The sequence below is a fragment of the Ornithorhynchus anatinus genome, chromosome X1 (assembly GCF_004115215.2).
Source record: "Ornithorhynchus anatinus isolate Pmale09 chromosome X1, mOrnAna1.pri.v4, whole genome shotgun sequence".
In the NCBI taxonomy this organism is placed as follows: Eukaryota; Metazoa; Chordata; class Mammalia; order Monotremata; family Ornithorhynchidae; genus Ornithorhynchus; species Ornithorhynchus anatinus.
In genome coordinates, this window is record NC_041749.1 from 87,130,746 (window position 1) to 87,149,954 (window position 19,209).

Consider the following 19,209-nt stretch of genomic DNA (forward strand, 5'->3'; position numbering starts at 1 on the left):
TGATAATGCCAGAGCCAGAAGCCTTTAGGTGAGTTTTATTTTAAAGTATTTTTTCATTTATACACACAATATACACACAATCCCTCTTTCAGAGCCACCAGTGGCCTCACGAGGGCTGGGGGGGTGGCGGGGGGAAGAGAGAGAGAGAGAGAGAGAGGCTCAAACCAGCAGTGACAGCCCAGGAAGGTGGCTTTGACCCATTGAGAGGCCAGGAAAACCCTAAGGGAGCAGCAGATAGAGAATGACGGCGGCCCCGACAACCAGGCCAGCTATTACGCCAGACAGTAAGGGCAGCTGGCAGCGATGAGTCTCAGTGCAGCCGAGGGTGGCGAGGCCCTCAGCCCGATCTCCCGGTAGGGCGAAGCCGGGGGCCCCGGGAGCCTCAGACTTAGGCTCTCCCATTCGAAGGTATGGGTTGGCGGGCTCTTTCCACGCGGTGGAATGGGTCTCAGGCAGCCGGTCGGTTTCGCCCCGGGCGCCCGATGATCTGGTGATCTCGGCCCTGGGCTCGTACATGACTTTGATGCGGCTGAAGGGCTGGGCGTTGGCGTCCACCCACTCCAGCAGCTGCCTGGCTCTCCACTGGCAGATGCTAACCATGGCCAGGACATCCCCTTCGGCGGTGTGGGTGTCCGGAGGGGGCCGGCCATAAAACCGGGAGTACACGTTGCTCAGGCTGTAGCTCCTCTTCTTCCCCGTCTCGGGGAGGACCGCGTGCTGCGGGTTTGGGGCCCTGTCCAGGGCCTTCATGGCCGCAATGCTGTCCGCGCAGTAGATGTCCCCCAGCCCAGAGAAGCCCAAGATGGCCAGCTCCGCCCGCAGCAGGGGGAAGTCAAAATGATTGCCGTTGTGGGACACGAGGCAGAGCGGGGGCTGCTGCCGCTGCAGGAAAGCGTGAAGCGCGTCCACCAGACTGGCATTGAAGCGCTGTCGGCAGGTGCTCCTCAGGACCTCGTTGCTCAGGCCGGTGATGCTGCTGGCCACGGGGGTGCAAGCCTTCCCGGGGTTCACGCACAGGCAGAGTTTGTCTACCACGCGTGGGAGGAGGGGGAGAGAGGAGGAGTTGCTGTACTCCGTCCTCTCCAGGGCGTGCCTGTGCACGGCCAGCAGGCAGATCTCAGTGATCTTGGGCTGGGAGAAGGGCAAGCCCGTGGCCTCCAGGTCCATGAAAACTAAGGTCTCCATCGACACTGGCAAGAAGCTGGCTCCTGAGCCTCTTTCTGCCATTTCCAGGCACCTGGGGGAGAAAGTGGCCGTTAGCGGGGCGGGCTAAAGGGGAGGCCGGCCCGTGAGATCTGCGGGGGCCGCCACCAGGCCCCAAGATCCTGGACGCTGCCCTGCATGGCCCGTCCCCCGCTCTACGCTCTCCTCTGCGAGAGCGGCAGCTGGCAGAAGCGAGAGGGAGAGCCGAGCCCAGAGCGAGAAAGCGGCCTGCAGCGCCAGGGGAAAGTGCCGCTTCTCCTTCTCCTTTCTTGTTCCAGGGGGAAAATACCCCGGCTGAGCCCGGGCGCGCATGTCGGGGAGGAGCAGGGGCTGGACTGGGACAGAGGGGAGCGGGCGGCCGTTACTCTCGATCTAGTCCTCCGTTACCTATCCCTCTTCTCTTTCTTCCTCTTCTGCCATTTTCTGCCCTTTCTTCTGGGACCCCCAACCCCCCTCTCCCCAGAAGCTCCACCCACCCACCAACACCATCTCTGCAATTTCCCTTTTCCTTTATTAGTATGATAGCCCTACCTAACCCTAATGCTATCGGCAATAATGGCTAATCGCTTTACAAAGAACGGATTAATAAACTGCAGCTTTTCCACGCCGTAGCCCGCGTGTCCTCGGGGTGGCCCGTCGACGAGAGGGAGTTTGACGCCGAGCACCCCAGTTTACCTCCCCCCAGCCCTTGGATCTGCCCCCGCAGGTGAGCCAACACGACCCTTGGTGCAAAGAAGAGGGCCCAAGGAGAGGGAGGAGAGAAAGACGAAAGGAAAAGGATTTTTGAGTTCGTGACAGAACTACATTTCTCGGTCTTTGCCCCGGGGCGTGGGAAGTCCCGCTCTGAAAATGAGGGGTAATGGGGGTCCGGACCCCATCGCCCACTCTCGCCTCCCCCCAGAGGGCTCCGGCTCGAGAAGATCCCGTTCTGAGGGCCAAATCTCTGGCCCACGGCAGCAGCAGGACGGGAAAAAAATGAGACCGGAGAAGTTCCCCTCGGCCCACTCCTTCACCGCCCGCCCCCCGCCCCGCCCCGTGCCAGGCCTATTTCCTAAAGATTCTGAAAACACATTCCGATCGGCATCGATCGCGGCCAAGAACTCCGGAAGCTGGGGCCGGAACGAACTGCACAGACGCCTCTTCATCATCGCCATCATCATCATCATCACCCCAGCCTTGACAGAGCACCGACTAGGTGCAGACGCGCGTACGACCCAAATCGACGGTCTCCTCTGCAAAGCCTCGGTGCGGGTGCGGGGCGAGTAGTGCCGCGGGGGGAGGCAAATAGGTTGGATCTGGGGGATGTTTACGGGATTTAAACGCCTCGTACTCGGAGGATATGAAGGTGGACTTTTTTTTTTTTTTTGGCGATCGCACTGCGTGCCTCGATCGGCGCATTTTCCGCTAACCCTCCGCGCTCGGACCGTGCCCGGCAGCCCCGCCGGCCCGGGCCTGGACCCGGGCGGCGGCGAGGCGAAGCCAAGGCCCGGGCCGGGCGGGAAGGGGCAGGGGTCCGGGCTCGGCCGAACAATCGCGGGGGGCTCGCAGCCCCGCCGGGCCCCGACTTTTGGCGGCGGGGCGGGGTGGGAGGGGGGTCCGGCCCCGGACTGCGCGTGCGCCCCGGTCCCCGCTCGGTCCGCCCACTGTACTCACGAGCCCCGGCCGAGCCCCCTCTCCGGCCGGGCCGGTGCAGCTGCACGCTCCGGGGGCCGCCGCCGAAACGAAAGCCCCGGTCCCGGGCTCTTCCTGCTTTTCCAACTCCGCCCTTTTGTTGTTCCCGGACCTGCCCCCGCCCGGCCCCCCGCCCGCACCCGACTCCCATTCCCGTCTCGCCTCACCTCATCGCCTTTGCCCGCTTCCAGTCCGGGGCAACAAGCGTCCGCGCCGTCCGGAGCCCTCCTCCCACTGGGTCCCCGGGGCTCGTGGGCAGGAGAGGGCAACGCGACACCCCTTGGCGACGATCCCGACTTGGTGGTTCGCTAGACTGTAAGCCCGTCAGTGGGCAGGGATTGTCTCTATCTGTTGCCGATTTGTCCACTCCAAGCGCTTAGTACGGTGCTCTGCACATAGTAAGCGCTCCATAAATACTATTGAATGAATGAATAAGCAGCCTCGAAATACATTCTTCCCCTTTTACCAGCCCGTTCTCCCCCCAGGGAAAGCTACAAATGAGATAGTGTTCTCGGCCGCCTGCCCCGCGGAATGATAATAATGGTATTTGTTAAGCCCTTACTAGGTGCAGAGCACTGTTCTAAGCGCTGGGGTGGATACAGGGTAATCAGATTGTCCCACGTGGGGCTCACATTTTTTTGAATCCCCATTTTTACAGCCGAGGTAACAAGCACAGAGAAGTTAAGTAACTTGCCCAAGGTCACACAGCAGCGGAAATGACTCTTCCTGCGGAGCGAGGGTTAAATGGTCCTCTCGAAAGGTTTTCCCACGTCGGGCGGCAAGGACAACGAAACAAATCATCAACAGGGTAGCTGATTCTCCCTCTCGACCCGGTGCTTGGCACTCGGTAGGTGTTCAAGCTATGCCATATTTTTATGGGATTTGTTAAGCGCTTACTGTGTGCCAGGCACTGTACTGATTCTGGTATCGGTTAGGCGCTTACTACGTGCCGGGCGCTGTACTGAGCACGGGGGTGGATACCAGCAAATCGGGTTGGACACAGTCCCCCTCCCAAGTGGGGCTCACAGTCTCAACCCTCATTTTACAGATGAGGAAACCGAGGCTCAGAGAAGCGAAGTGATTTGCCCAGGGTCACACAGCAGGGTAGATGCAAGAAAATCAGGTTGGACACGGACCACGTCCCACTTGGGGCTCACAGTCTTAATCCCCGTTTTACCGGGGCACAGAGAAGTTAAGTGCCTGTCGACTTTCGTATCAAGCCTGTCAACCTTCATATCAAGCAAAAACTCCTCACTATTGGCTTCAAAGCTCTCCACCACCTTGCCCCCTCCTACCTCACCTCCCTTCTCTCCTTCTACAGCCCAGCCCGCACACTCCGCTCCTCTGCCGCCGCTCACCTCCTCACCGGGCCTCGTTCTTGCCGGTCCCGCCGTCGACCCCCGGCCCACACCCTACCTCTGGCCTGGAACGCCCTCCCTCCTCAAATCTGACAGATAATTACTCACCCCCCTCTTTCAGAGCCTTATTGAAGGCACATCTCCTCCAGGAGGCCTGCCCTGACTGAGCACCCCCTTTTTCTCCCACTCCCTTCTACATCACCCTGACTTGCTCCTTTTGTTCTTCCCCACTCCGAGCCCAACAGCACTTATGTACCTATCTGTAATTTATTTATATTAATGTCTGCCTCCGTCCCCTCGAGACGGTAAGCTCGTCGTGGGCAGGGAGCTTGTCCGTTTATTGTACTTTCCCAGGCGCTTAATACAGTGCTCTGCACACATTGAGCGCTCAATACGATTGAAGATGTGCACGCAAGCCATGTGCAAAACCCACTTCCAGCCAAAGCGACCACAGTGCCATCAGATGCCAGGACAGCCACTTTGGGAGCCCACATTGGCCAGCTATTTTCGGAAGCCCCCTTGAGCCTGACCACCACCTGACACTCTAGCTAGTTCTTCAGTCGGAAACCTTCCCCTCTGGTGGCATAGCCCCAGCAACGCCATCTTACTTCTGGCTGTTACACTCCCTGACCACAGAGAGGTGTGGGTGAGATGTTGGAAGGATAAACATTACTGTTACTTGTCAATCCACGAGAAGGCTTGAGCTGCCCCCTCTCTGCCGGTTGTTCGGCTCTGTCGCCAGCTCTGGGTTTGTGGGTGGCATCCCCGAGCCACTGTGACTTCTAGTACGAGAAGCGGCGTGACCTAATGGATGGAGAGCGGGCCTGGGAGATAGAAGGATTTAGGTTCTAATCCCCGCTCCTCCAATTGTCCGTTGTGGCAAGTCACTTAACCTCTCTGGGCCTCAGTTATCTCATCTGTAAGGCGACCCAGACCATGCCCTGATTAGCTCCTATCTACCCCGGCACTCAGTAATAATAATGATGGCATTTGTTAAGCGCTATGTGCAGAGCACTGTTCTAAGTGCTGGGAGGGTTACAAGGTGATCAGATTGTCTCATGTGGGGTTCACAGTCTTAATCCCCATTTTACAGACGAGGTACCTGAGGCAGAGAGAAGTTAAGTGACTTGCCCAAAGTCACACAGCTGACAAGCGGCGGAGCTGGGATTAGAACCCATGACCTCTGACTCCCAAGCCCGTGCTCTTTCCACCAGTACAGTGCCCGGCACATAGTTTGTGTTTTGCCTAGTGGGTAGAACACGGGACAGGGAGTCAGAAGGAGCTGGGTTCTAATCCCGGCTCCACCGCTTGTATGCTGCATAACCTTGGGCAAGTCATTTCTCTATGCCTCAGTTACCTCATCTGTAAAATGGAGATTGACTGCGAGCCCAATGTGGGGCAGGAACTGTATCCAATCTGATTACCTTATCTACCCCAGTGCTTAGTACCGTGCCTGGCACATGGCAAGCTCTTAACAAATATCATTAAAAAAATGATTTGCCTGATTTTACTGTGGCAACCTGAGCCCAGAACCCAGGAATCCAAACTCCTAGTCTATGCCACTTATTCACCAGATAGTCTCCGTCAGGGCAGCTTTAAACTCATATTGAAGGGTGTCGGGGAAAGAAAACCAGTTGACAGGTTGTTTAGACTGTGAGCCTGTTGTTGGGCAGGGATTGTCTCTATCTGTTGCCGAATTGTACATTCCAAACGCTTAGTACAGTGCTCTGCACATAGTAAGCGCTCAATAAATACGATTGAATGAATGAATGTACCTGAAGACGAATTTGTAACTGAGCCAGATTATGATTCCTTTACTTATCTTTAAGGAAGGCTTTTTCCTTCCCCAACAGCCTTGACTATGAGCCACAGATCTGTCACTCTTGAAATGCTGGCTGTTTTACAAAATTTGTGTTTTCCACTTAAAGTTTCAGTTCATTGCTCTGGCCTCCCATTCTTTATGGTATTTGTTCAGTGCTTACTATGTGTCAAGCAATGTTCTAAGCCTTGGGGTAGATGCAAGTTAATCAGGTCGGACACAGTCCCCGTCCCACGTGGGACTCACAGTCTAAGTATGAGAGAGATCACCAGCAGATCTCTTGTTTGAACAAGTGAATGCTGCTAACAGTGGAAAAATTGCCAATAGCAAATGCCTTCAATTAGCTCAGCCCCTTTAACAATGGCTGTCCCGGTGGCTGCTTCAAGCTTCATCTCTGATCAAGTGGGCTGACTTGCAAACTCCTGTTAAGTGATCATTTTTGTGAGAGCCAATACACTGATGAAAGGGGAAGGGGGGCTTCCTCATTTTTTTTTTTTAACCCTAGGATTTCAAGGTCTTCTTTGTCAGGAAAAAAAAAAGTCCCATATTCAGAGAAAAGTGATTCATTGCATACACCTTTATAACACAGCCTCAAAGGGTTAAGTTCAGGACTTTTCACATAATGCCAATAAGGGATTTGAAAACCAGTTGAACACACAATGTGAAACAATGGCAAGCAGAAGGGTTCTAATTCTGAGAAGACAATATGAGACATCAAAGTTTTTTTATGGTATTTGCTAAGCACTTATTATATACCAGGCACTGTACTAAGCGCTGATATTGATACAGGATAATCAGATTGGATGTAGACTGTCCCCCACATGGGGCTCACAGTCTTAATCCTCATCCACAGAGGAGGAAACTGAGGCACAGAGAACTGAAGTGACTTACCCGAGGTCGCATGGCAGACAAGTGGTGGAGCTGGGATTAGAACTCGGATCTTTCTGACTCCCAGGCCTGTGCTCTGTTCACTAGACCATACTATTTTCAGATCAACTCTCAGCCTCCGCTTTGGTGCTGGTCTTAACAGGTGTTCAGTTACTTTGAGGCTGGACCTAATGCAGCAGCGAGTGGAGAGTTGTTCATTGTCTGGTTAATTTGCTCGGTTTAGGGATCCTCAACTAGATCATTCAGGTTCTGAGTGCATTTTGCATTCTGGGCAGTTATGTGTATATAAATAGTAATTTTCTACTTACCTCTGTCTTTCCTTGAACCCTCCCAAGCACTTAATACAGTGCTCTGTACACAGTAAGGGCTCGCTAAATACGATTGATTGAACGAACCAAATGGCCAAACTGTTCACTGCCAGCTATCTAGTGCCAATTATACTATAGTCACGGGGATACAGCTTGGAAGATGGCTTCTCAATGACATCCACACCCAAGGATGGAATCCCCTAGCAGCGGTGTCATCACTGAATATGCACACACACACACACACACACACACACACACACGCACGCACACACTCTCTCCTCCCGCCCCCCACATCCCTCTCGATATGGTGAGTGGGGGCTCTTACATTTGTTCCAAGCTACAGCAGAAGTTCCTTTAAGACCAAAAATTCTTCTTTGACTACTCTTGGCCCCAGGAAGGGATTTTCCTTGATATTAAAGACCAGACTGGGTGAAACACATTTTTTTTGTTTTTAAACATAGTAGATTGTGCTTTCAGGTGAGTTGGTCCCTTGGGGGTGGGCGGTTTCCTTCAATTTGCCTCTTCCTGGGACTGAGTCAGAGTAATGACCTGCACAGAGTTATGACTCTTGGAACATTACAGGAAAGAAAAGGGGCTTTCCAATCCAAAGTGAAGAATAGAACTAGTGAGTCACCAACAGAACTGGAAGAGGTAGTCTTATTTTCTAGATAGACCCATGCTCTCTGTGCCTCAGTTACCTCATCTGTAAAATGGGGATTGAGACTGTAAGCCACACGTGGGACAGGGACTGTGTCCAATGCGATTTGCCTGTATCCACCTCAGCGCTTAGTACAGTGCCTGGCACATAGTAAGTGCTTAACAAACACCATTATCATTATTAGGGTGGAGTGGTAGTGCCTTTGCGGGCTGACTTCCTCTGTATAGCACTGAATTGTTCTCTCCCAAGCACTCAGTCTAGTGCTCTGCACACAGTAAGTGCTCAATAAATACCACTGATCGATGGATTGCCCAGGGAGCACCTGGTGGATTGGCACCTTCTGGGGAAGCGGAGAAGTATTTCCTTAGAATGAGGATGAGGTGGCCAAGTCAGACCTGGGGATGACTTCCTGAAAATCTCTTCAGAGGGCTCTGAGGCCACTCCCATTGTGTCTCTCTTCAGACTCTTCCCAGGTGCCATCTCCCCCCTTCTAAACTGTCTCCCTGCTTCTAGACTGGGAGCCGTTGTGAGCAGGGATTGTCTTTATTTGTTGCTGAATTGTACTTTCCAAGCGCTTAGTACAGTGCTCTGCACACAGTAAGTGCTCAGTAAATACCACTGAATGAATGAATGAATCTGGCTTCAAACTTCATTTGTGGGTGGAGAAACTCTTAAAGCAGGAATCCATGTCCCAAGGAATTAGACAATGAACCTTTCCTCATCCAGCCTGAAGCCCGACTTCCTGGCTAAGGACTTCTCTGGCTCCAGGTGCGATGTCACTAGTGGAGAGGTCCTGGGCCTTCACTTGATCAGCTATGGTCTCTTTCCCTCCCTCCCTTCCTCCTCAACCCGATCTCCAGCGAGGCTAGTCCTGGAATCACAAAGTGTCATTTCATTTCAGGTCTTGATTTTTTTTTTTTTAATTAAAACAAAAAACTAGCCCAATACCTCTTCTTCCCAACCCTCCAATTCCAAAGTTCAAAAAAGACCTCTAATTCATCAAGAATACTAAGATGGAAATGAGAAAATAGAAAGTAACAAAGTAGGGTAACATGCTAAAAGTCTGTGCAGTTAGTGCTGATGCTAAAATTCCTTTATAAAACTCCTCTCTGAGGCTGGGAATTAACTCCACTGGCAATAAACAGAACAGCACGAGAACTTGGCCAGGTTAACTACAGTCCATTTCTTGATTAACCACATCTTCCATGTCTGGCTCAACAGGACAGAGCTCTTCTAAAGCCATCTCTGAAACAGGAACAGATGTTTAAAGGGTTACACACTCCAAAGCCAAATACATGTAATTGCAACAAAAGACCTGAGATCCTTACGCGTGGCTTAGTGGCAAGAGCATGGGCCTGGGAGTCTGAGGTTGTGGGTTCTAATCCCGGCTCTGCCACTTGTCAGCTGTGTGACTCTACGCAAGTCACTTACTTCTCTGTGCCTCAGTTACCTCATCTGTAAAATGGCGATTAAGACTGTGAGCCCCCGTGGGACAACCTGATTACCTGGTATCTGCCGCAGCGCTTAGAACAGTGCTTGACACAGCGTAAGCACTTAACAAATACCATTATTATTATTATTATTATGGATCAGATTTTCAATGTGGCCTAAAACAGAAGATACACCCAGACTCTGGCAAAGACCTATTCCCTAGAATTCAGTGCCTATCACGGTTAGGACTACCCCGCCTGCAATTCAGGCATTTATCTGCCTGCCAATTGACTGGCCGGGGTTCCCTAGAGTGCCTCAGACTGTTCCTTGCTGCCTGCTACGGACATGAGATCTCCACAGTAGCACTAGCCCCCAGCCGCCCACTGCAAATGGTCATCCCTAACACGGCCGGTAGTGAAGGAAGCTGGGGTTGGTGGTAGAGTAAGTGCATGCATGTGGAGGGGTTGCTGTTTTCACGATGTCAGCTCAGGGCTCTGGAAACAGAGGCAGTTTTAAGTTTCTGTCCTTCCTAACGAGCAGCAGAGCTGAGAGAGCAGTGAGTGATCCCCAGAGAAAGAGGGAGGTAGGGGTGTCTGGCGATCCTGGGCAAGTCAGCATTTCCTAGCCCTTGGACTGGAGAGGAAGGGGGGAAGAAGAGGTGGCCTAAAGAGCAGAACTGCCAGCCCCACCAGTAATTCCCCTTCGGCGCCCCCCCCCCCCCCCCCCCCCCCACATACTGCCCCACTGTCCAAGAGAAAAGCCGCCACCCCCAAGGGATTGATGGGCAGAACCGTTGGCCCGCCTGGGAAACAGCGGGCTAGAGCATCAGCTCACTGGATCGGAGAAGAAAACAGACAAAAGAGAAGCAAGGACTCAGCGAGCCCACTGAAGCATGGAAGTGGAGTTGACAGCCTGTCAAGCACCATGCACGGCTGTAGCCGTTCTTCTGGCGAGAAAGGGCCCCGCTACTCAGCTGCTGGAGCTAAGACATTCACCTGGGAACGGGTTCCTCAGACAAACTAGTTAACTCAGCTACTGTGGGAATGGAGGCTCCGGGGATAAAGCTGAAGCACTGTTATGGTCCTTTACCTCAGGGAGCCTAAAAGGACCATCCCATTTTATATATGGGGAAAATAGGGCCAGAGGGAGAGAAGGTATATTTGGGGGGGTGGGGACCAGGGAGCCCAAGGGAGCAGGACGAAGATCTCCTAACTCCCGGGCCGGGGGGTGCTAACATTCTCTTTTCACATTCTGAGACGGCCCCATTCTTTCATTAACTGAGAGAATGGTTATTTGCAGGCACCTTCCCTGACATCCCCAGCTTCTGCCCTGGCAGCCCGGGAAGAGTCTGAGGCTGTCCTGAAAGCTTGGAACTCAAGGCTCCAGCAGAGGACAGCGGTGGGATTTTCCTGTCTCCTCCTCCAGAGTCCAAGCAGCAACGGGCCACACGCGTCACGACCCGCTTGCCGCCTGGACCGTCGGACTCTCTGGCAGAATGGTATCTACTTTCTCCGAGTGACCTCGTTGCTCCCTCACCTTCGCAGCCCGTCAGGTCCGGGAGGCTTCTGAAGAGGGTGCGGATGCCGAGCAGCACCTGGTCATACTGATGCAGAACCTCCAGGCAGTGTTCATGGAAGTACCTGTCTCTCTGGGACAGAGTGTGCAGCAGCAACAGCGTATCGCGGAGACACTGAACGGTCCGCTGCCTTTGTTTGCAGAGTTTACCTATCGCCCGCCGCACCGTCAGCCACTGTCTATGTAACATCACCACAAGGGTTTTGATAACCTGAAAGGAGAGCGGAGAACGACGGAAGGATGGGAGCTTCAAAGATCTGGGGACATCACCCTGCTTAGGTTTTAAGGTGGGAGTGTGTTGTTTTCTTTTTGGTAAGGACGCTAGTGATTTTTATTTGGATTCACTTGGACGTGGGCCATAGGAACGGGAGAAAGGAAAGCCGGTTCTGCTTATTTTCGTGTGCTTGGGCTGGAACGTGGATGGGAATTAGGGAACATTCATTTGACAGAGAGAATCCTGACTGGATACCGTGAACCTCAGGGTTGAAAGAAAGTCTGTGTGCAGGCGAGTGAGGCTGGACTTAGTGAGTACTACAGAGTGAGTCTTCCTTAGGGCAGAGCTTTGCAAAAACTCAACCACTATGTTACAAGAGAACTGGATGTACTGAAATATCAAGAACTATCTTCTGGGAAAAGGGGAGGGATAAATGATAATCCTTTACCGCAAGGAAGTGTGACGGATGGAGTTTGACATTAACTGTTGGGAGGGGACAGAGAAATAGAGCCACTTTACAGGTAATTAGATACCAGGCCATTCAGGCCTCCACATTCCATAATCAGCCCCGCTCACTGCACCCAGAAGAGGCAGGAGAGGGGGAGAAGGGGATGTGTGGCCTAATGGAAAGAGCAGGGGCCTGGGAGTCAAGGGACCTGGGTTCTCATCCTGGCTGGCTGGCTGGCCTTGGGCAAGTCACAATTTCTCTGGGCCTCATTTTCCTCATCTGTGAAATAGGGATGAAATATCTCTTCTCCCTCTCCCTTAGACTGTGAGCCCCATGTGGGAGAGGGACTGCGTCCATTCTGTACAGCGCTTGGCAGCTAGTAAGTGCTTAATACTAATATTATTATTATATAATGGGACGGTTGACAGCCAGAGTCTGCATTAGGGCCCTAAAGGACAATGCATTACGGCAACCCATGCAGACAATGGTGAGGACTCTTCTTAGAGGTGGTAGATGGGAAGACACAGGGCTCCGATCAATCATTCAATCAGTGGTATTAATTGAGCGTTTTCTGTGTGCACTGTATTAAGTGCTTGGGATAGTAGTAATAATAATAGTGATTTCTGTTAAGTGCTTACTATGTGCCAAGCACTGTATGAAGCACAGGGGTAGATACAAGATAATCGGGTCCCACATAGGGCTCACATCCTAAGTAAGAGGGAACACAGATATTGAATCCCCTTGCACAGATGAGGGAACTGAGGCTCAGAGAAGTGAAGTGACTTGCCCAGTGTCACACAGCAGGTATGTGGCAGAGTCAGGATTAGAACCCAGGGCCTCCGCCTCCAAGGCCCTTGCTCTTTCCACTAGGCCACGCTGCCTTCCAAGCTGGTTGAGAGAGGACAGAGTTGGCAGACACGTTCCCTGCCCACAACGAGCTTACGGTCTATGGGATGAGCTTACAGAGACCCAGGAGCAACTGTTCCGGGGCATCCATCCGCAGCTCTGGGAGGACCCTCTGGGAAGTGAAACTGCTAGGCTTCTTGCACCTATCCTCCCCACTCCCCTTCCTCTTTCCTGGCAGCACTACCAGAAGCAGCCACAAAGAGTCACAAAGCAGGTCTTTTCGTACCACTTCCAATGTACTCACTTCATGCTTGCATTGGCACCTGGAACCCACCAAGACAGCAGGTGAGCCCACATCCAGCACACACAGCTTAGCCAGGAACTGAACCACCTAGGAAGGCACACGCACATACACATACAGGGAACCAGTCAGTCGTATTTATTGAGCGCTTACTGTGTGCAGAGCACTGTGTAAGCGCTTGGAAGAGTACAATATAACAGAGCAGACACATTTCCTGTTCACAGTAAGTCTAGAGGGAGATATCACAGGGAGACCAAATGTTCTGGGGAAAATATAACCTCGCAAGCAGAGAGAGGCTAGTGAGGCCCTGACTGCTTCATCATGGTCTTTTACACTGACTCGGTCTCCATTTCCCTCTACTTTAGGATTCAGCTAATTCCGTTGCCTCTGATCGCTGATCGATAAACACTGCAGAATTAACCACGACTATTACCGATTGGCTCTCGACACGAGTATGAAAGAGAAACAACCGAATGGATTGGTAAACCCAGAAACCATGCCTCCAAGATTATTTTCTCCCCATCTCTGGAGTAAATCCCTCCTTTTCTACCACCACCACGAAGGCAAAAATGACGCTTTGGAGGCAACCATCAGCTCCTCCCTCAAAGAGGTAGTGAGTGCACTGTGAGCCTGAGATCAAGTCTGAGAATCTTTTAGAACTCACTAATGGTTTCCTCTCACTCTCTTTGAAAACAGAGACTTTTACTTTTAGGCCAAGATAGCGTGTCATCCTGTCACCGAGGTGCAGTGTGGGACCCCGGGTGCCCTTGGGGATAGTTGGAGGAATGGGGGAAGGACATACTTGCGCTTACCTCTTGCTCCAGATGAAGCCAAAGGGTCTCAGTGGCTGATTTATCTGGCCTGGAAGTGACGTACAGATACAGCAGGAGGAGAGGGCAGGTTTCTGAAAGGAACGTTACAGTACTCGCTTATTAAGAATAAGCCCTTGAGGTGTTTTTTCTTAGTAGAATTAGACTCCCACAGTATGAGGTTTGGAAAGGTTTTGAGTCGATCTGACCACAGCTGACAATTCTTCAGAAGCTTCTGAGCGAGTGCTTCGCCCTGGACACAGCTCTCTGTCTCATCTCCTGCCACTACAGACCTTTTCAGAAAACATTAAGCTCGTTGTGGGCAGGGAACGTGTCTTGCGTATTGTTATATTGTACTCTCCCAAGTGCTTATTACAGTGCTTTGCACACAGTAAGCGCTCAAGAAATACGATGGGATGAATGAATGAACACTCACGACGTGGGAGAGTACTGGCAAGACTTCCCTTGGAAAGTTCAACAGCCGCATCTGCGCACGGACTGCAAAATGGTCCACAACCCACAACTTCCATGGGATGGGGAAGCAACATGGCCTTAGGGGTAAGAGCCCAGGCCTGGGAGTCACCATTTGAAGTCACTTTACTGCTCTGTGCCTCAGTTTCCTCATCTGTAAGATGGGAATTCAACACCTGTTTTCCCTCCCCCTTAGACTGTGAGCCCTGTATGGGACAGGGACTGTGTCTGACCTCATTATCTTGTATGTAGCCCAGCACTTGGTACAGGGCTTGGCACACAATATGCACTTATTAAATACCACCATTATTGTCATTTTAGCATTATTATCATTATTATTATGCAATCCTTTTCTCTGGAGGGGGAATAACAGACCAAGATAACGAACCTCCGTTTTTTAAAGCATGTGTCAAAAACTCGACTCATCTTCCTTCATAAATCAAATCCCCAACCTAACTTTCCCATCTCAATTGACACCATCACTATCCTTCCTGTTTCTGAAGACTACAATCTTGGCATTATTCTTGATTCCTCCCTCTCTTTTGACTCTTACAGCTTACCCTCCACAACATTTCTAAGAACTGCCCTTTCTTGTCCATCCGAACAGCCTCCATGCTGGGTTAGATGCTTGTCCGAACCCAGCTTGAGTACTTCGCCGGTACTGGTTGACTACTTCTCGTTGGTCTCCCCGCCTCCAACCTCTCTCCTCTCCCGTCTATGCTTTCCTTTGCTCCTTGGATCATCTTTGTCATTCTGCGCCTGCCTTTCTACTCCTCAAAAAACCTCCAATGGCTACCCATTCATCTCTGTTTCCAACAGAAACTCTTGATCTTTGGCTTTAAAGCACCCCATCGCATTCTCCCTCTTATTTTCCCATTACACGCCAGCTTGCACTCCCCACTCCTCCCAAGCTCACCTTGTCATTGGGTCTCGTTCTCGACTCTCCCTCTTACGAGCCTTGGCTCGTGCCCTTCCTCCTGCCTGGAGCTCCCATCCCCTTCAAATCTGCCAGATCGCAGCTCTCCCCATCTTCAAAATCTTCCTGAAATCCCACCCAATCAGGAGGCTTTCCACCAGTTAATTTTTCTTCTCCCCAGGTCTACACATCTTCTGTATGAACATCTAAGCCCTTTTGTACCACCTTCCCATTTCTGCATTCATTACTTCTCACTGCATTTTTGTACACACTATTGCGTGTAGACTATGCTATGAGCACTGCTTTCTCCTAGTTCAAAATTATTTTAGGTTCCCCCCACCCCAGCTAGACTGTAAGCTCCCGGTGGGTAGGGATCATGTCTTTTTCTCCTCTTGTACCCTCCCTAGCATTTAGTCCAGTGCTCTCTGTACCCCAGGAAAAACAAGTGATTTTCACTGACTGGCTGGTTGAGTGTGGCCCAGGAATACCTGCATTCAGTTCAATCGTATTTATTGAGCGCTTACTGTATGCAAGGCACTGTACCTGCATTCTTGAAAGGCTCTTTACCTGACAGGGAACAAAGTCGAAGGGCCAGATCTTCATGGTCAATCAAGAGGGCCAGGAGCTGAACCAGCCAATGGACCGCTGAGAGAGGAGTCGTAGCGCGGAGACAATAGGGCAGCACCTGGTCACTCAGCACAGACCGGAACCTAGAAGACACAGAAGATCCAGACTCCGCTGGGACAAGTCTCGGCAGACTTTTAGGACCCTGCTGATGGGGAAGGCTTTCGGACCGCATGAGGATCAGACTCTCAGGATTCAGGTCGTCCGTACTTATTCCTTCAGGATGACTGTCGGTGAGGGTCTAGCTTTCAAGTCACGGGGTGAGTCGGAGACAGGTGCCCCCTGCATATTGCTCAGGCTGCAGGGGGAGGAGTGAGGAGAGAGAATCTCTTCAGCACTCCAAAGGACCACCTCCACCTAACTTGCCGGCTAGCAAAGAGCCGGGGGAACAAGTAAATCAGACCAAAGGGGTGACGATAGCTTTGGCTGGTTTAAACTACCACCACCAGGAAGCCACCCCTCGAGTCAGTCCTCTCAATTCAACCCTCAGAATGTCCACCTCCCATATCTCAGGTAGGTCTCCTGAGCAACTCCATTGCCCTGCTAATTTCAAAATAATCAAAAAGCTCCCCCTTAAAGTGTCCCCCTCCCTGCCCCCAGGGCCCAGCCATATTTTAGTGTTTGCTCTACTTTCTCACAGCCTATGGGTACGTAATCAACGAAAGAAGCAGTGTGGCCCAGCAGAAAGAGCCCGAGCTTGGGCCCGGGAGTCAGACGACTTGGGTTCTAATCCTAGCTTCACCACTTGTCGGCTGTGTGACCTTGGACGAGTCACTTCTCTAGGCCACATTTTTCCTCAACCTGAAAAACAAGGCTACATACCTCTTCTTCCTCCCCTTTAGACTGTGAGCCCCAGGTGGGACAGAGACCGTGCCCAATCTACACACATCGATCTATCCCAGAGCTCAGTATTGAGCTTGGCGTGCAGAAAGTGCTTAAATACCACAATGAATGAATGAATCACTCAACACTAGCAGCTTCAGTATTCTAGCCTGCTGGCCCCTGGCCCTTAACAACTCTGCAGAGCAGTCACTACAGGAGAAGAGAAACTCCATCTCAACTCCTCTGGCCTGAAACGCCCTCCCTCCTCAAATCTGACAGACAATTACTCTCCCCCACCCTTTGAAGCCTTATTGAAGGCAAATCTCCTCCAAGAGGTCTTCCCAGACTAAGCCCCACTTTTCCTCATCTCCCACTCCCTTCTGCATCGCCCTGACTTGCTCCATTTGGTCTTCCTCCTGCACAGCCCCACAGCACTTATGTATATATCTGTCATTTTATTTCTTTGTATTGATGTCTGTCTCCTCACTTCTACGCTGTAAGCTCATGGTGGGCAGGGAATGGCACTGTTTATTGTTGTGCTGTACGTTCCCAAGTGCTTAGTACAGTGCTCTGCACACAGTAATTGCTCAATAAATATGACTGAATGAAGCTTTTTTTTTCTTTTTACCTGGGCAATAAATCAGCGGTCGAATTTTCAGCTAATTTCACCAAAATCTTCAGATACTGGTTCACGATATCCATTTTGAGGGTCTCTGGTGACGAGGAAGATAAAGAGAACAACTGAAGGAGTTTCTTAAATAAGGGCGGGTAGGGCCGCTCCTCCACAACAGCTTGTGCCTGTGCTCCTTCCTTTGCTTGCTCCTGCGCCTGCTCCTGCTCCGAAGAGGCTCCCGCCATCTCCCCGAGAGGATTTCTGCCCCCGAGACAGCCGTCCCTTTCTACGGGCAGGGCCTCCCGGAGAGCTGGGTCTCGCTCCCCTTCCACGGAGAGCAAACTGCGGACGACATCCCCGCTGTAACACACTAAGTAGTAGAGGACGCCGAGGGCCGCCACTGTGAAGCCTTCCAGAGCAGAGAGGAAGTCATCCGTTTGGGACCGTTGCTCGACATTCACTCGGGACGAGTCCCCGGACTGGTTGCCTGAAGTACCGTTTCCTGTCGCTGACACCTCCGCCTGCAGGGTTTGGCAGTACAAGTCCACGTAATACTCCACCAGCGGGAGGAGGTACACGGCCCCTGGGAATTTACAGGGTCTGCCGAAACGGAAAATACTTCCCTTGCTCTCCACCAGGTCTTGGTCCGTCTGGCCCTCGTCCATCGCGACCATGTTCAGTCCCGTCTTGGCGAGGTTTTGGGCGGCTCTCAGAGACGTGATTGAGAACAACCCTTCCCTGGAGTATGCGGTTCTGGCGCTCGACATCCCCGGAGAAGTGCTAGTTACAAAGAGAAAAGAAGCAGCATGGACTAGTGGAGAGAGCACGGGCCTGGGAGTTGGAAGGACCTGGGTTCTAATCCCGGCTCCGTCACTTGTCTGCTGGGTGACCTGGGGCGAATCGCTTCACTTCTCTGGGCCTCAATTACCTCATCCGTAAAATGGGGATGTAAGACTGTGAGCTCCATGTGGGACAGGAACCGTGTCCAATTTAATTAGCTTGTACCTACCCCAGCGTTTCTCTCTGACCTCCCTTCCTCCTCTCTCGCCCCGCTCCAGTCTATTCTTCACTCCGCTGCCCGGCTCATCTTCCTGCAGAAACTATCTGGGCATGTCACTCCCCTTCTTAAACAACTCCAGTGGTTGCCTATCAACCTCCGCTCCAAACAAAAACTCCTCACTCTAGGCTTCAAGGCTCTCCATCACCTTGCCCCTTCCTACCTCTCCTCCCTTCTCTCTTTCTATCACCCACCCCGCATGCTCCGCTCCTCCGCCGCCCACCTCCTCACCATCCCTCGGTCTCGCCTATCCCGCCCTCGACCCCTGGGTCACGTCCTCCCGCGGTCCTGGAATGCCCTCCCTCCTCACCTCCGCCAAACTGATTCTCTTTCCCTCTTCAAAATCCTACTTAAAACTCACCTCCTCCAAGAGGCCTTCCCAGACTGAGCTCCTCTTCTCCCTCTACTCCCTCTGCCACACCCCCTTTACCTCTCCGCAGCTAAACCCTCTTTTTCCCCTTTTCCCTCTGCTCCTCCACCTCTCCCTTCCCATCCCCACAGCACTGTACTCATCCACTCAACTGTATATATTTTCATTGCCCTATTTATTTTGTTAATGAATTATACATCGCCTTGATTCTATTTAGTTGCCATTGTTTTTACGAGATGTTCTTCCCCTTGACTCTATTTATTGCCATTGTTCTTGTCTGTCCATCTCCCCCAATTAGACCGTAAGCCCGTCAAACGGCAGGGACTGTCTCTATCTGTTGCCGACTTGTTCATCCCAAGCGCTTAGTACAGTGCTCTGCACATAGTAAGCACTCAATAAATACTATTGAATGAATGATTGAGTTTAGTGCCTGGAACATAGTAAGTGCTTAACAAGTGCCATAAAAATGAAAAAAAGGCAGCTTGGCATTTGAAAGACAAGAAAGTACAGGGACTCTTCATGCTTTGACTGATCCCTGCTTGGGAGGACTCAAAGGTCGGCCAGCTTAAAACCCAACCGGTTAGAGTTCCCGCTCGTTGTGGACAGGGAAGGTGTCTGTTTTAGTGTTATCTTGTACTCTCCCAAGCACTCAGTACAATGTTCCGCACACAGTAAGTGCTCAATAAATATGAAAGACAGGTAAAATCACGCAGCCCACCGCACCTCCCTCCAACCAAGGGCTCACCTAGCAGCTGGAAGGGACGGGGGTCTGTCTCAGAGAGGGCAGTTGGAGAGTTGTGTAATTAC

At 51.8% G+C, this 19,209-nt stretch overlaps 2 protein-coding genes and 2 long non-coding RNA genes across 6 annotated transcripts in view; 2 read left to right on the top strand and 2 right to left on the bottom strand.

Moving 5' to 3' along the window:
• Positions 1-3,198, bottom strand: TREX1 (three prime repair exonuclease 1). Of its 2 annotated transcripts, none has more exons than XM_029050803.2 (2): positions 3,042-3,198; positions 1-1,237 (listed from the first exon to the last, which is right to left on the bottom strand). In XM_029050803.2, the coding sequence occupies exons 1-2, from the start codon at positions 3,044-3,046 to the stop codon at positions 220-222; spliced, it is 1,023 nt and encodes a 340-aa protein (XP_028906636.1). In that variant the 5' UTR covers positions 3,047-3,198; the 3' UTR covers positions 1-219. The 2 variants fall into 2 exon arrangements, with proteins under 2 accessions (XP_028906636.1, XP_028906637.1); XM_029050804.1 differs by lacking the exon at positions 3,042-3,198 and adding an exon at positions 2,857-2,926.
• On the top strand, positions 2,249-10,873 carry LOC114806458. The gene is made up of 3 exons (XR_003754495.2): positions 2,249-2,448; positions 3,533-3,721; positions 10,636-10,873. It is a non-coding gene; the product is annotated as an uncharacterized LOC114806458 (long non-coding RNA).
• LOC100078265 (ATR interacting protein) overlaps positions 8,801-19,209 on the bottom strand; it is a 27,703-nt gene continuing 17,294 nt past the window's right edge. For both annotated transcript variants that reach the window (XM_029050802.2, XM_029050801.2), the window contains exons 8-13: positions 16,991-17,755; positions 15,484-15,626; positions 13,533-13,624; positions 12,724-12,810; positions 10,873-11,122; positions 8,801-9,150 (exon numbers count right to left, since the gene is read on the bottom strand). In XM_029050802.2, the coding sequence (XP_028906635.1) occupies positions 9,074-9,150; positions 10,873-11,122; positions 12,724-12,810; positions 13,533-13,624; positions 15,484-15,626; positions 16,991-17,755 (1,414 nt within the window). In that variant the 3' untranslated portion in view covers positions 8,801-9,073. The remainder of the gene's footprint in view (positions 9,151-10,872; positions 11,123-12,723; positions 12,811-13,532; positions 13,625-15,483; positions 15,627-16,990; positions 17,756-19,209) is intronic.
• LOC120638038 lies at positions 11,120-13,383 on the top strand. Its single transcript, XR_005659490.1, has 2 exons — positions 11,120-11,198; positions 13,086-13,383. It is a non-coding gene; the product is annotated as an uncharacterized LOC120638038 (long non-coding RNA).